The 17,166-nt window shown below is 38.2% G+C and overlaps 1 protein-coding gene across 3 annotated transcripts in view; it reads left to right on the forward strand.

The window, feature by feature from the left end:
* Positions 1-3,421: 3,421 nt before the first annotated feature.
* LOC122969848 (F-actin-uncapping protein LRRC16A) overlaps positions 3,422-17,166 on the forward strand; it is a 40,722-nt gene continuing 26,977 nt past the window's right edge. For 2 of the 3 annotated variants that reach the window (XM_044335851.1, XM_044335852.1), the window contains exons 1-2: positions 3,423-3,874; positions 10,985-11,082. In XM_044335851.1, the coding sequence (XP_044191786.1) occupies positions 3,835-3,874; positions 10,985-11,082 (138 nt within the window). In that variant the 5' untranslated portion in view covers positions 3,423-3,834. Of the gene's footprint in view, positions 3,875-10,984; positions 11,083-17,166 lie in introns of all 3 variants that reach the window. The other variant, XM_044335850.1, reaches the window with a different exon arrangement.

A 17,166-nucleotide genomic window follows, 5' to 3' on the forward strand; every position in this document is an offset into this window, starting at 1 on the left:
TATTTGACAAGTTTTTTTTTAAATCCTGAAATCTTATAACAACACAACGTGTCAGTGAACAATCATTACTATTGCTGTGACATCATTATTTTGGGCGACAATAGGAGTCAAACACAGACTGTGGTCAAGAAAAGTGAACCAGCGAATGAATCTGACATTAAAAAACATCAGTGATTTATATAAATATATAAATGTCCCAGCCACAGCAGACATGGTACACGATATTTTCTTTATTATTCCTGGAAACTGTATTTTTTGCACTGTCCCATGTTTCCTGAAGGTGTGGGACTGTGGGAAATATTATGTATTTTAGTTTAATAATGGTTGAAAGTTTAACGAGGCAGTTTCATTGGCTCAGGATTTTAAAGCTATTGTGCCATAAATCTGCTGCTTCAAGTCAGATCATGAGTATCAACATTTTTAACTATTAATAATTTTAAAAATCCACATCTATATAACTATTTTGTCTATTTATTTAGCCTATTACAACAGATTGATGTGCTTAAATTAAATCCATATCAGCCTATAATTCTAATGGTGGGTCACGTTTACAAAGAAATGACTCCCACACCCATTCGGCCAGGAAAAGGCAAGGAGAGAAAGAAATGCAAAACAGCAAGAAGACAAAATAAGGCAGGAAGGAAAGCTTGATTAACACAAAACAAATCAGAAGCTGAAAGGGAGAGAACAAGGAAAGAGAACGACAGGAAGTGAGTTCAAATAAACCATTGGACTGAGGGAAGAATGAAATATAAGGATTTGTTTGAGTCAAAGCAGCAAGTTGAGTTGAGATTCCTAAAGCTCGGACAGAGAATGAATTAATTTTCTTAAAGAGTTAATCTGCATTGTCTTGTCTGTAAAAGACTTTGTAGACCAGTGTCACACTTTAGCAGACAAGCTTCACACAAACATGATTGGTGTGTTTGAATATCTGTTATAATGTTGCTGAACTCTGTTCTTTACATACCTGATAATGTTCTGTTTTGTGTCTTTTGCATGATGGCTTAAAAATAAAATAAAAAGTGTTGAGCTCTGCTGTAAAATAAGATATATTAGTGAAAGTCAAGTAGATTATTTATAGAAATCATTTCACATAAATACTGCATGGGCTTAGGAGTGCTCATCCAACCATTGACACATTTTACTATGTATTGATAACTTGTAAGTACAGTACTTGAGTAAATATAGGTTTCCTGCTTTTTCAGGATTTTTCATTATGGGGCTGTTAACTGGCAAAATGGGAACACAAGCATCTATCCTTTGTTTATTTTTTCCAGTTGTAACTGAGGGCTAAAAGAGTTTTAGCTTACTTTCAGTGCTGTTGTTGTTGCCATTAAAAAATGGCATCAACGCTCCATTCCTGTTCGACTACCACCTGTTTGTGTTTGTAAAGAACAGATTTGTTTTGCTCCAACAGGATAAAGTTGTGGAATTAAATCAGTGTTAGAATTCACACAGTAAATTTTCAAGGGGACAAATATCTTTGCTGGAGGGCCAGATTTGGCTCGGGGGCCACTATTTGCTTACCAGTGATGTACTATGTATTAGGACAGCGGTTCCTAACCTTTGGGTCGGGACCCCCACATGAGGTGGCTGCATTAATCAAAGTGGTCGCTAAAAAAATAACATATTTTGGACACACAAAATTGTGATTTTTTTGTCAAGCTTTCTTCTAATTTTTGCTTTATTTCTTGTGGATTACTGTTTTACTTCCTCAAGCCCCTAAAAGTATTCAAATAAAACAAAGTAAATCTTCTTTCTGAAGCTGCAAGGTTAGTCAATTAATCGATTACTCAATCAATAGAAAATTACTCAGCAGCTATTTTGATAATTGAATAATCATTTTTGTAATTTTTTAAGCAAAAGTGAAAAAAAATAAGCTGGTTTCAGCTTCTCAAATGTGATTATTTATTGCTTTTCTTTGTGGAACATGATGATAAACTGATTATCTTTGGGTTTTGGACTGTTAGTCAGAGTAAACTAGGCATTTGAAGATGTAACCCTGGACTGTGGGGAAATTTAATGGATATATTTCACTATTTTCTGTCATTTTGTGGACAAAAAAAAAAATAACCATTGAATCAAAACAACAATTTGCAACTTAACTGGTAAACAATGCAACAATGTGTCAAGGGGGTCACAGGCAAAAAAGGTTGGGAACTATTGTATTAGGGGAGTAATGCTGCATTCATGTGCTCCTCGGAATGTCCCATTTCCCGAGTTGGGAAGTCGTTCTTCTGACTTTGGTGTGTTCATGAGCTTTTAAGTTGTAATGAGGAAACAACATGAACATTATAAAGAAGATGTGTTGTATTTTGTCCCAGACTTGTTGCTGCACCAGTACATTCCCTAAAATTTCTGAAATATTGCTTTCCTTGACTTGTTATCAAGGTTAATGTGAATAAATAACCTTTCTAACTAATCTACGTCACTCTACCTGGACAGCAACTTATGTTACAACCTAATACCATATTACAGATTTAATGTGAGCAAATATTTGATATACAATACGTCAATCAGTAAAAAGTTTCCTGCCATTAACAAAACATTTACTTACATCCGCCATGTTTCTGCGTACGTCAGCTTTCAGCAAGTGGTGTACCAAAATTTTCACCAACTTTCCGAGTTGTTGTTCTGACTAGCCCCTGACTGATATATTGGTCAGCTGACCAGCTGATATTGATAGATATATCGGTATTCGCTTATATATTGTCCAATATGTGCTGAGATATACACATATATTCTTAGAAGTTGTATGGACAGCATTTTATGTATATTTGATCCTTTTTCTTGATTCAAGTTTAATGTATATATGTTTTTTTCTCCCTTGTTTAAAAAAAATTCTAGTTATTTATCATTATTAAATTCCAAGTGAAGTTAACTATTTCAGTGCACTGATGTCATTTTATACAGTTAAGCAATATTACAAGAGAGGGTGTGCTCTAACGTCATTGTTGGCACAACAGTGATTTGAGCACGTTCTAAATGTCTAGTTGACCAATCAGATTGCTTGGTCAGAGCTACCTGTTGTATAATAAAATTTATTGTTAAACTGTAAAATATCATGCCTCCATTACATATCTTTGTCACAAGTTGTTTATAACCACAGATGAGGGATCATTGCAAAAAAAACTGTGTTTATGTATTCTGTATATATGAAATCATCGGCCAAGATATCAATATCAGAATTTTTTTACTCTCTAATATTAGTATAAGCATCGGCACCAAAAATCCAGTATCGGTCGGGCTCTAGTTCCGATTTGAGGGTACGTTCACGTGAATTTTCCCGGTTGGGAATTCATTTTTCCGATTATTCCGACACCCCGTTAATGCGACATAATACAGAAACCTGCTACTGGCTTAAATGGCCACCAGATGTCGCCACTTTACCATTTTTTTTAGCAGCAAAAGTTTTTTCCTGGACAACTGCAGGAGAGGAGGGATCACTGGAGTGTGTGTGCTTGTTGTCATACACACACACACCGACTGTCTGTCCTCACTTTTGGATTTAATCTGCCTCATATTGAAACTACTTTCTAATCAACCCTTCCCGTCACTTCAAACCAGTATAATGCAGAAGTAACGTGTGTATGTGTAAGTGTGTGCGCGTGTGTGTAACGTTCTCATACAGGCATGCAGACAGTAACGGTTACTGTAGGTAAGCAGGGTGTCGACAGGTAACCAACGTTAGGTTAGCTGGAGAAAACGGGACAACACCTTTTACCGTATTTTGTCGCTTCCTCCGGGTTGAAACTTCCAAACGGAGCCGCTTCTCTTCTCGGGTGTACCCGCTACCACCGGACCCCGTCTTCGGTGTTTACATCGGCAGAAGAAATGTCGGAGGAAAAAACGGACATTCCCACAGAACTGCTCGGTAAGATAACGTTAACTAGTCACGGTTAGCGGTGAGATTGCGTCGGTAACTTCAGCTACCTGACTCCCACCGGCGCTGCTGTTGTTGGCAGACAGAGATAATTAACAACTTAGTTCAACTTTTGTATTATATCTCAGGTGAGTAGTTGTAATTAGCTGCTAAATCACAGCAGAAACAACAACAAAAAAAGTTAATATAAACCCACTAATGTCTGTCACAGAGGTTTCACAGGACATAAACATACTTTAAAGCCAGATTAATTAACCAAAAACTACACTTAAAGTTACTTAAGCAATGCATAAAAGAGCTTCAAATGACATTTAAACATACTATGAAGGATATAGCTTGAAATAATATAGGAATGTAATTTTTTTTTTTTTGGGGGGGGGGGGGGGGGGGGGGGGGGGGTGAAAGCGTCATAAAGCATATACTCACCAATTAAACAAGAGTATTTATCATGGGAGAACTGTAGAAATGCTAAATTGATACTAGAAAAGGTGAAAACTAACCTACTATCAAGCAAAATAAACTGTATACCAGTTATCTTCACTAATGTTGGAACATTCTGGTGACTTACTAGTGTCTATTTAATGGTGCAACTATCACAGTTTTTTAATTTTTGGGTTTTTTTTCAGCATATAAAGTCATGAGTTATTTTCATGCCCTGAGGGTTAGACTGGCTACCTGAGAGTTTCTCCTCTGCCACTTCCTTATCTGAAATGGGGGAGAGAGAAAGCTTTGGGAAAGGGGTGTGTCCTGTGAAATTCCTTTGGATTGTGAGATATTATCAGCACAGACTGCCTGGATGACTGAGTGTCAAAAAGAAAAACAAAAACAATAAATCACTGCAGTTCTGTTGGGAAAAGTAGCCAATAAATTAAACATTGGCGGGGTTGTTTAAAAAAAAAAAAAAAACACTGAGCTGTTAAGTTAAAGCACTCTAGAGTTTGACCTAAATTGACTTTTGGAGGCAGATATTTATGGATTGAAGCTGTTGTTATCTAATTCTTTTAGCCAATACCCCCAGTTTTACAAATCTGACCATTTAACTGCTGTGTCAGATGATAAGAGGACTTTAAGAACAGATTATTTTTATAGACTGTCACAAGAAATCAACAGCAAAGCCAGTATGGGGTGGTGAGGCTGACTCACAACAACCCCGTGCTCTCTGTTACGGTGTCTGCAGCCCCATCTCACACTGTATGTCACTGGACGGACTGATGAATGGGGCTTTTTGTTGGCAGCCCTGCTGTTGTTTTTAATAGGACGGACTGACCTGACGCTGCTCATCAGCAGCGTTTTAAAGCTAGAAGAAGAGGTTAATAAGGTTGTTGTTGACGTGCAGGAGAGCTGAGTGTAAAGTGGGGATGGTTAGGAAGGGGGGGGGGGGGGGGGGGGGGGGGGGTTGTCTTTGGATTGAACCTTTGGCAGCAGAAAAATGTTACAGTAGTACAGGCCAGACACACTCACATGATAATACCAGTGTAAACACAAAAATAACATCAGTCAGTTGCCTTGGTTGTGATTTTCAAAATTAAGCAGAGATATAGTTTATTTTGCTTTCTAAGTTAACTCATTCACCCCTCAGACTAGAACTGCATTATTTTTTCAATTTATCAATAGTTCAACATCACATTTAGGACCATTGTTGATCGACAGATAAAATTAATCTGCGACTATTTTGATAACTGATTAATTATTTAAGCAATTTTTTTTTAGCAAAAATGCCAAATATTTGATGGTTTTAGGTTCTCAAATTGGAGAATTTGCAGCTTTTTCTCCTCTTACATGACAGTTAATTGAATCTCTTTGAGTTTTGGACTTTTGGTCGGACAAAATAAGCCACTTAATGACCTCACCTTGGGGCTCTAGTAAAGTGTAAAGGGCGTTCTTCAGAGTTTGAACATTAATCAATAAAGAAAATAATCATTAGTTGCAGCCCCAGTCTCAAGACTACAACAATCCACCAACCAAACATATTCAATTAACAGTATAATGATGTAAAAATAGAGAAAAGCAGCAAATTAAGGATTCACTGATACAACTTTTTCTGTTCCAGTACCTCAACTCAGGGTATCTGCCGATACAGAGAACCAGTCAGACAGCTGTGATCTCTTAATCCTGCATTTAAAATCTGTAAACCTCACTGTGTGGAACTCGTTGTCATGTTTTTGTAATGTAAGATAACATGAGGCCACCGTGACTCATTGAAAGTAACTGATCACTGAAATTCATTGATAAAGAAACAGTGACACTGATAAAGAAACTGTATTGAATGTGGATTGTTCACATTGTTCACATTTGGCTGATACCTGATCAGCTTCTTAAGGTCATTATCTATGCTGATGACAATCCGCTGTATCAGGTTGGTGCGTCCCTGGAGCACATCTGTTTGCTTGCACATTTAAGAATCTGGAACTTAAACATTAAGTAGATTATTCCAGTTGTTGTTGATTAATCATCTGTTGTTTGGCTACGGATCATTTCAGCACTACTAGAACTACAGTAAAGGCGCCTTTAGACTGTTCGACAACAACAAGCATGGCAGACTGTGCAAGTCATCTATAATAAATTCTTGGTCACAGTCTGTGTGTCAGATGACTTGATATCAGTTTGAAGCTGTCAGATTGTGAGATGAATGTGTGGCGCTACGATGTAAATAGAAACAAGTAGATATGAAAGCAGAGACACATAATTAGTTCACGTCATCCGACTGCAGCTCTGATGTTTTGAAAATGCAGCAAAGTCACATTAATGTATTTTTAATTTCACTTCCATCATTTTGGTTTTTGTGTGTCATGGGCGTATGAAGGAGAACAAATTTGTTTTTCCCTCTAAAGTTTATTCAGTGCATTCTGTGTCACTTCATGTCATATTCTGATTGGTTGGTAGATGTGGGTCATAGCATCACTTGCTTTGAGAAAATTTGTTGTTAAATTTCTGACAGATTTTGCTGCAGGCTGTCTTTCATGGTGGATGAGTACACACACACTTACACTGAGTTCTTGGGCCAACATTTTGAATTGAAGACCAAAGATTTCACCACATTTCTCTCATGATTGTCAACTTTCGTCTCAGACAGCCCAAAATCACACTGTGCAAAGGCGCCTAAGTCATCATTTCTCTTGTCTCTTTTAGGAATGCACCAATCTGAATTTCAATTTCTCTCCCAGTACTGATTCTGATTCTTTAAGCTGATTCAGTACTAAAGCCCGTTTTTTCCTAATTCAAAATCTGTCACTGCTATAGACTGTAAAAAATATGAATGTAGTTGCCGTGATGTCACCCATTGGTTTATGGACTGCCGTTTTGAAGCCTTGAGTTTGGAGATTTGACCCACGTCATCTTTGATTTTTGGAGCCAGAAGTGACCATATGTAGACGAGAGGGTGGAGCTGACCCTAATGCTAGCTTCTAGCTTGGTTAGCATCGGTTAGCACAGTGCATTTAAAGTCTATAATTAACCCTCCTGTTGTCTTCCCGTCAACCATGCAACTTTTGTCCTTCCGGGTCAATTTTGACTCGGGAGGACAAAAGTCAACAGATGCTATAAATTTTAATAAAATACCCAAAATTCAATGAAAGTAGTGATCATTACTTTTACTTGCAAAGTGTGTGGTATGGAACCAGCCATGTGATTTTCAGGCAATTAGATGAAAGAAATCCATATTTCTGATATAAAAACATTTGAAAACGTGTCAAATTTGACCCGAGGACAACAGGAGGGTTAACTGTGATAATGCTAATGATAATGCTAATTTTTGCTAGCAAAAAACAGACTTAAAACCATTAAAACAAAATGTACTCACCAGAAATACTAAACATCCGATTCCTCAGAGGGTCTTTTAGTACAATCAAGCGCTGAACAAGACTTTTTTAGGCAACCAAAATGTTACACTTAACTTTCATGAGCTGAAAACACACTAAAATAGCTGCAGCTACGCCTATACTCAGTGAATCTGTGGTTACACCATGGTTACATTACATAAACAACATTGACGCCATGGTAGTGACTTGTCAATCATAACGTAGCCACACCCTGAAGCATACGCTGGTTTGTCATCTACAGTATTTTATTCTAAATGGGACCTTAATTTACGGAATGGACATCATGCTGTATTGAAGAAGACTTGAAACTCATGAGGAAACTGTTCACTGAGGTAATAAATCAAGTGAGAAGTCATTTTCTCATAGTCTTCCATACAAACGGACGTCTTTATACAATCAGTGGAGTCGCCCCCCGCTGGTCATTAGAGAGAATGCATGTTTAAGGCATCATTTTACTATGCTCAAGGTCACATGAGGTTGAAACTACACATCACCTGTTAACTATAAGTGGAAGCTGTCAGCTACTGTTAATGTTAACAGAGCAGAGCACCAAAAAGAAGAAACAGTTACTTGAGATTAATCATGTTTGTCTGATATTTTAGTGAAGTTTTAAATTGAACTGTAAGTTGTGATCATAATCCCATTTGTTTCAACTGTTGCAGCCATTAAAACATCACAGATTTCAATAATTCATTCAGTGTTTAGAGCAGCAGATAGACCAGTTTTCATGAATTTGTTTTAAGCTGGATCATTGCTGTTGGATAGAAGAGAGGTGCTGACAGTAATTTAGCTTTTAAAGGCTGCAGATTGTTACATTAAAGTAATTAGTCAGCAGGGAAAGTCTTTGTTTTGATGTGACTGTGTGTTGGACGGAGGGAGAAGTCCATGTGTTTCTAATCAGCCTCCACGCTGCTGCTTCGTGCCGTAATGTTTTGATCCTCCTCATGACCTCATCATGTGTCTGGGCGCGGAGAGGGAGGAGGAGGGTGACATGATGTCATCAAGACACCACCTCCCTCTTTATCGCCATGCCTTCTTGTTTTCTGTCTTGTTCTTGTCCCCCCCTCCTTTTCCCTCTTGTGCTCACTTTCTTGTTACTTAATCTTTCTAACTCTTACTTCTTCACCCCCCCCCCCCTCTTCCTCCATCTGTCCCTGGATTTTTCCCACCACTGCTAAAAAAACAGCAGAGGTTCACTAGACCTCTTGCCCAGCATTAAAACAGAGCCAAATTAACAGAGGAAGAGGAGGATCCAAGGCTGTCTGGGCAGAAATCCATAGTGTTTCATGTTTTTGCTTGATCCTCACAATACACTGGATTGTCAAATGTAAAACACTCTATAGACAGAAGACTATACTTTTCACACTACATTTACTTTGCAGAATATAGAGGCTTTACAGTTTTTGGCACAAAGCGCTGAGCAGCTACAGCTGGCTCCATCATGGAGGTCTGAAAAAAAGATTAAAGTTAATTCAATAAACATTGTTCCTTTATAGATGTGATTCTACATACGTGAGTACAGCTGCAACAGAAAATGAATCAGCAACTGTTTCAATCAAATAATCACTTTTTTTTTTGTTTTAAATTCAAAAATGCCAAATATTTGCTGTTTGTAGCTTCACATATGTTAAGACTTTAAGCTTTTCTGTGTCATACATGATAGTAAACTGAATATCTTTGGATTTTGGATTGTTGGGATTGTCAAAACAAGACATTTGAAGACATTTGAAAATATCACCTTGGGCTCCAGGACATATAAAAGGCATTTTCCACAGTTTTCTGACACTTTTAAACAAAATAACTAATTAATTTATCGAGAAAATAATCAGTAGCTTCAGGCCTATACGTGAGTGTTTTACAGGGTATTTATTAAGATTCAAATAAGTGATTAACATCCAGCATTTGAGGAACAAAAAAAATGTTTTACTGACTGAAAACACTGAAATAAAATGAGAAGAAAAGCAGGTAAATTGGCTGCTGTGTCCATCATTGTTCAGCAACAACAACAACCAGAGTACGGATGACATTTTTACAAGTTACAGGGATTTTTTTTATTTGTTAACCTGGGTCTTCTTCTCTTATATTTGTCCTTTATAGCCGTCGGTCATGATAACAGTTTGTTCACCACATCTGTCAGAGAGATTTAGGAGAGATACAGCAGCTACAAGGATTTCTAGGGAATTCAAAGACACATTCGAGACTATTTCTGCTATTGCTCACTTGCTGGATTCAGCAGTTTCCAAATCTCTAAAAGCTGAGCTGATAAATAAAATGTTTTCATGATCATCAGTTAATGGATAAAATAAAACCCTTCCTTTTGGATTTTATCCAAATGCCCAAATTTCCTCTCAGCTCTTTGTTCATGTTCTTTCACAAATAGTGTTTGGTTTGATGTTTTCTGTTTAGTTTTAACACCATGCTGAGGATCAGGAAATCAAATCACATGTTTGGATCCAAACCAACAATGAACTGATCTACTAACAAGTATTGTGTGTTTATCAAAGCCTGATATATCTTATTCCTCCGTTGTTGTTCCAGAAACAGCTGAAAACACATCAGTGAGCAACACCGCTGCACTTATCACAACCTCTTGACTTTGTAGTGAAGTTCTTAGAGAAATATACAGTGTATATCCAGAGGTTGTGATATGTAACACAACAAGCTAATGAAGCTCTGTAAACAGAACATTCCTGCACATGCTCAGTGTCGTCTGTCTTACATAGAACTACTCTCCAGAGACTGAAAACATGATGCTGTTATTAGTCTTTGGAGTCATTTCTGAACAAACTAATGAGACCAAACTCTTCATGATGAAGGAACATAACACCCAGAGCAGCGGTGTGACTCACTGACGTGTTTTTAATAGTTTCTGGGCAACAACAGAGGTCTACAGCACAGAGGCATGAGATTTGTTGTAAGTTGAAAACAAGCAACCAGAAGAATTCCACTCATGACACTGTGAATACTGCCATAATGGCTTGTTTATGTGGACTGATAGCCACAGTAAACATGGTAAACATTTGAAGGAGCACCACATAATTACCACTTTAATTAACCCCTGGGTTTTAGCATTAGAGGCGTGACGACCGGTTCTATTTCTGCTGCAGTTAGCGGCATGTTAAACAGGACCAAAACGAGGCTTCAGGCGATGAAATTTCCCATCTGAAACTTCAGTACCTGTCGTGTAATGAGATTTAATTGAACCCCCCCCCCCCCCCCCCCCCCCCCCCGACTTTTGTGGTGGTAATTGTCAGGTGTCTTATAACCTTGTTGTCTGTTGCAGAGAGCGTGCGGGAGGCGGTGGGTCGGAGGGTGAAACTGACCCTGAGGCGCAAAGTCCAGCTGGAGGTCAAAGGTGACAAGGTGGAGAACAGAGTGCTGGTAAGTGACAGCTGGTCAGTTGTTTTTCCTACCAGCTGCGGTATGAATTCGACCACATGTGGACTCAAGTTTATGCTGCATGCTTCGGTTTCCTGAGCTTGAAGGTATTTTTTAATTATAAGGTTTGGCATTTAAATGGTTTGTGTGAATTTAAACTCCTCAAAGGTTTGCGCATCAATAACACAAAGATTAGCCTTGTTAAGTAAACTGCCTGAAAGTATTTCCTAGTCATTACTGTTAAAACTCATTACTCCTGAAAAATAGTTGCCTGGATATCATATATCAGTCAAACTTTTTTCAGCGCATTTCATCGGTGCAGTTCTGCAGTTACAGATGACTGGCAAGCTGATAATTAGACAGAACTGATTTAAACTGTAAAACAATTTGAGATTAATGCACACAATATAGTAATAAAACCAATAGGATGGATTTTGAAAAAAGGAGTAAAATAGATAAAAAACTAACAATTAAAATGGATAAAAGGGAGTAAAACATTTTAAAACATGAATACAAGATGACAAAATGATTAGATAAAATAAGAGTACAAATATTAAAAGCTGCCTCACCACAAGTTTTTGTCCTGCACTTTGGAACAACTAGAGGACTCATATCAGACCTGAGGAGTCTGGACATTACAAATAATGTATGTCAGACAAACAGGTTGGTGCAAGACCTGCAAATTCAAGTAAAAGAAATTTAAAATTACGAGAACTGAGGGGCAACCAACCCCAATCATTCCTAAAGGGAAAACAATCCAGCAGACTGACTGTGTAGGTGTGGACGTGTTACTACAGGAACCAGTGACAAGCTCAAATATGAACCAGGAAGTGCAAGTTGACTCCAAGACGCTACACAGCAGTTTATAATCCTTTGAGGCAGGATTTTAATACCCTGGAAGGTAGTAATCCTACCTGTGTGTGCGTGCACCTTCACATACTGTATATGATTGGCCAATGACTCAGGAGTTTTATAGCTGTGGCCCTCTGTAGTATTTGTTTGAATGTGGCCTTAAGCTAATAAGTCTCTCCTTGTGATTCTAAATTAAGTTTGAAGTGTTAGCGACTGGATTTAGGTCCTTATTCAGTGGACTTAATTGTTCCAGGTTTCATCCTCCATAGATATAAATAAATTCTGTGCTGAAGTGCCTTTTTAGCAAGACGGTGAATCCCGTCCTATATCTGACGCTGACCTCTGACCTCGGAGGAGGAGGAGGAACCAAAAACGCAAATTAGGCCGCAGTGATCGATTCTGATATTGGGTGTAAATGTGCACAGGACTCTTCTGTGTTTTTATCTTCTGCATGTGTGTAGTAGTATCTAAACTCTTTCTAGAAACCTTGAAAGCAAGATTTCAAAATAAAAGAGCAGGATGACAACGAACAGATCAGGCATGTGATTGATGATTAAAGTGAATGGGAAGTCTACAGTGCAAATCAAAACACCTCCAAAAAATCAGCCTGAAATACAAAGTTAACCAGAAACTGACTTTAATGGGAGGTTGTTTGAACTTCCTGCAGTGGGACACCAGTTATCTACTGGCCTTTCTTTGTTCCGATGTGTTGCCTGTTTTAAGCGCTGAGCTTTTGCTCGACTAGGTCAAATATTTTGAATGGCTGCGGCTACAGTGGCTCAGTGTGAGAGGAGGCTGCTGCTGCTGCTGTGAGTCATGAACGCATGTTCGGTGTCTGTGACTGTTAGATTACTGATCTTTTGTTTTCACTCTGCAGCTCAGATACAAATCTTTTTAAATCTTAACCGGGCAAACTGACAATGTGAGTTTTCTCACCGTCTCGTGTCTGTTTTGAAGCATCAGGGCCACCAAAGTACACATACTTGGCCTTGTTCCACATCATTTAACAAACTAGTTAAACTCTATCTACATACAGATCTCACAGTTAATGTAGTGAAATACTTAATTTTTGTTCTCTTTGCATACAGTACAAACCTTTAATTAACAAGATCCTCTCTCTATTTGCTTGGAAATTCAATTTAGAGTAGCTTTAAGGACATTTTACGGAGCCTTTAAGGTATCACAGAGAAAAAATAATAATAATTGTGCACACTATTTAATAATTCATGCTGTCAAATTACTAATTCATGCAACCAATTACTGTCAGGAACATTTTTATTTTACTGTAAGCTGTTCATCGTGTGTATCAGATACAGGTTGGGAACATTCATTCGGCTGCCACTAAAAAACAGTTTCTTCCTTCTCAGCCAACAAAAGCTGATTGGACGTCTTTGTGTTTTAGCTTCAAGTCACCTTAAATTGCTGAAAACTCAAACTTAATAAGATTTGACACTGGATTTGAACTCGATATCAAACCACATCCCCTCGTTTCCTGTATTTGTCGGCTAAACCTCAGCTCAGACTAATGATTAATCCGTTAGAGGAAGTGCTAAGAAGAATCATGGATGACACATAACAAACATATTGAGTAAAAAACTGCTGTAAGTCATGTGTAAATGTGGGCTTGATCCCCCCCTTGACTATTCAGGATGCTGCAGTATGCTTCCTGTCCTTGAAAAATACTTATGATAATGTAGACAACAGATATAATGCAGCAAGAACACAAACATTCTCTTCTGTGAACTCACAGTCACAGTTAAGTAAGAGGTGGGTGTTACTGCGGCTGGTGTCATGTAACTGCAGGTATGTGAACTCACCTCAGCTGTTTTGTGAGTGTGAATATGAAAACTTACAAAAAAAAGGGTAATGAGTATCAGGATGCAAACCTGGTTACGTCTCACTGACCCATCCAACCCCCCCCAACGGCCCACGATGTGTGCAGTTAAACCCATTTTTAATTTTTGAATATATTTCTTTCCTTTGACAACATACCACATCTCTTGCAGAATGTGACTACAGCTCCTGTTGGGACTTGACTAAAGCAACCCACTCACAGCCAAAGGGTGTTTGGACACACACACACACACACACACATTCCACAGCTGTAGATCCTCAGATTAGAAACCTGTGCTATAATCTCTCGAAATGACGCAAAACGCTCTAAGTGTCTCATGATAATGTGTCGGGCGGGATTTGTTTTCATTTGTTTTAAAAAATTAACACAGATTGTTTCCTGAATCATGTTACAAGAAAAAATAAACCAGTGAATGTATCAGAGGAAAAACATCTGTGAGCCAAAAAAACAAGAGTGAACCCAGAAAACACTCGAGAGTAAAGGATACGGACTGATGATGTGGCTTTTTTGGCATCATTTATTAGCTTTATTTCGACTGAAGTGGCAGCCAGCGCACCTGAACGTCGGAGTCAGTGATGAAGTGCCTTATGGTGCAAGATTGCACCACATCAGCTTTGTGTGTAAATCTATTTCTAAGGTTGTTTGTAAGTCCTTCCTACAGCTGTAGATAGTTTCAGACTAGTGATTTACTGAAACCTGACAATCCAAACATATCTATTCATATCTGAATAGATAAAGTGAAAGGTTAATATGAATTACACTACCTTATTTGGTCATTTAGTCTAACATTATTGGCATTACGTTTTGTAACTTGCGCTATACTGTTATTTCTGTATAATATAATTCAAACTAGGGTTGCAAATATTGTCATTATCAATTAATCTGACGCTTATTTTCTTGATTAATCGTTTTTGTCTGTAAAATGTCAGAAAGTATTGCTGTATATAATTTCTCACAGCCCAAGTTTATGTCTTAAAATGTCTTTTTTTTTTTGTCTGGCCAGCAGCCCAAAACTCAAGAATATTCAGTTTACTATCACATCTAATAAAGAAAAGCATCAAATTCTCACATTTGAGAAGCTGGAACCAGCAAATGATTGTTATTTTTGACAAATGACGAATTGAATAATTGTTGCTGCTCTAATTTAAACAGCTTTTTTGATGGAGTTACAAAACCACTTCTACTCTTAAACTCAAACAGGTCATATATTATTAAGCTAGTTTAGTGCTGTAACACGGTTACAGTTACAGTAGGTGTAAATATGAAGTGAAAGAGCTGTGTTGTTGTTTTGTGGTACAATCCATGTTAATTTAATGATAAATAAATCTCCACCTAGTAAACAAAACTAGTCTAAGTGGGAACACAGGCACAACTGGTGCAACCAGCTCCAGGTCTTCCAATTGCTACTAGATGTTGAGCCCCCCCCCAAAAAAAATCTGGCTGTGTTGAATTGACTGAGAAAAGCCCCAAATTCCTGTTTTTCCACACTTTCAAGATTGGTGTGTTTATTGTCATCAGAAACGTTTGGGTTCACATCATAATTCGACCAGCACTGTGCTAGATTGACTGGTTGCTGCTTGCTTGTCAAACCTCAGCTCCGTTGTCTTTATCTAAACTAGTGCAACGCCTGTTCACAACGGGCCGACTGCTTGGCCTCCGGCTGCTACTTCAATGCATAGAAACATTAATACAGTTGATTTGAGGTGTGAATGAGTATATACACAGAAAACATGAAAGAAACTAACATTCTATTATACACAGATTTTATAAATAATAAGTAATCTAATGCTAAATAAGAGCACAGAGCGGAGCGGCTCGCTGATCGCTGGTTTATTCTAAATTTATTAATATTAAACGTATCACGTGTCCAAATTGCACCAAATTCGACACTGCACTCCCTTGGATCCCCAGCATTACACCTGCCAAGTGTGGAGTTGATCAGTTGAACTGTTGAATAGATACATGAAGGACATACATACATACATACTGACCATACAAAGATTCTTTCCTTTGGTACATTTATATTTTGTGGATTCTGTAACTGAAAAAAAAATGATGGTGAGCAGTAAACCTGAATCTCTCTGAAAGTCTCCCTTCAGAATTGACAAAACGTCATCAATGTTATTATTCAATCGGTGGTCTGCAGCGTCACTATTACATCAGCTGAATCAAGTTAAACTGCAGGTTTTACATCAGACACTGTTAGCGGCGCATCACGGTCCAGGTTTTTCACTGTTGCTCATCTGTTTTTTATTAAGCAGTCTGCCCATGTGGACTCGCTCACCTGATCGCTCACACACATCAACCTGCTTCCACGTCTTCAAAGCACCTGAACCAGACATTTAAACTGAAAACAGGTTGTTCACATTGTCTCTGAACACATCGCTATCCCTCAGGCAGGTTAATACCTTTTCCAATTGGCTGAGACTCCCGTCAGTCAGGGAGGAGCTGGTATCTTATTGGCTGTTCTCTGACCTTTGAGCACATGTGACCTGGCGAGACCTCTCTGAGCTGTGGGTTACTGTACATACCACAGCTGGCTCAGCCTCCTGTTAACTACTGCTCGCTCTCTCTCTCTCTCTCTCTTTCTCTCTGTCTTTCTTTTAATCCCACTGGAGTGAAACTGCGAATGCGCGGTCCGTTTTTTATTTGCAGCGTTTCAAACCTCAGCTCAGCATTCGCACACTAGTGATGAAAATAAGTTACTAATTTCGTCAGCCAGAAACACACACTGGCGTTGGCTGAGCAAGCAGCCGTAATGTGCACTCTCTCTCTCTCTCTCTCTCTCTCTCTCTGGCAGGACAGAAGTTCAACACGTGGTGAAAGATAATATATATCATTATCCCACTCAGTGAAAAAACATCTCCAGAGGTCAAGGACTCTGCCAGCTTCTCTGAGAGTGAAAATAGACAAAGCTGAGTGGACAAAAGGGCCGGGAGGAAACATATTATGGTCATATTATGACCTTCATCACCTTTCAGTCTATTGTGTAAATGCATTGTTTAAACTGGATAATAAATGGATCTACAAGGATAACATGTTATAGCGAGACTATTTAGTTCCAACATGTTCCCAAAGATTTTAAAAGACAAACACAAAATATGTAACATAAACCTAAATAATTAAATGCATAAGAATGTAAAATAACCCTTGTAGTATGTATGTTGAATACTGTAGTAGACTAGAACTGTTTCTCAGGGTCCATTTATTCAGAACTTCTTCTGTTTTTGACACAAATCTGAAGAAATCTGCAGGCAGAACATGTTATGTGTAAAATATATTTTAAAAGTTGTTGTAGAAGCTTTTGCTTATAGACAAACTTTGCTTAGCAAGCAGCATTTTACAGTTAAGTGATTTAAGGAGAATTCGACATTCACACT

This window comes from Thunnus albacares, chromosome 19, assembly GCF_914725855.1.
Source record: "Thunnus albacares chromosome 19, fThuAlb1.1, whole genome shotgun sequence".
Taxonomy (NCBI): Eukaryota; Metazoa; Chordata; class Actinopteri; order Scombriformes; family Scombridae; genus Thunnus; species Thunnus albacares.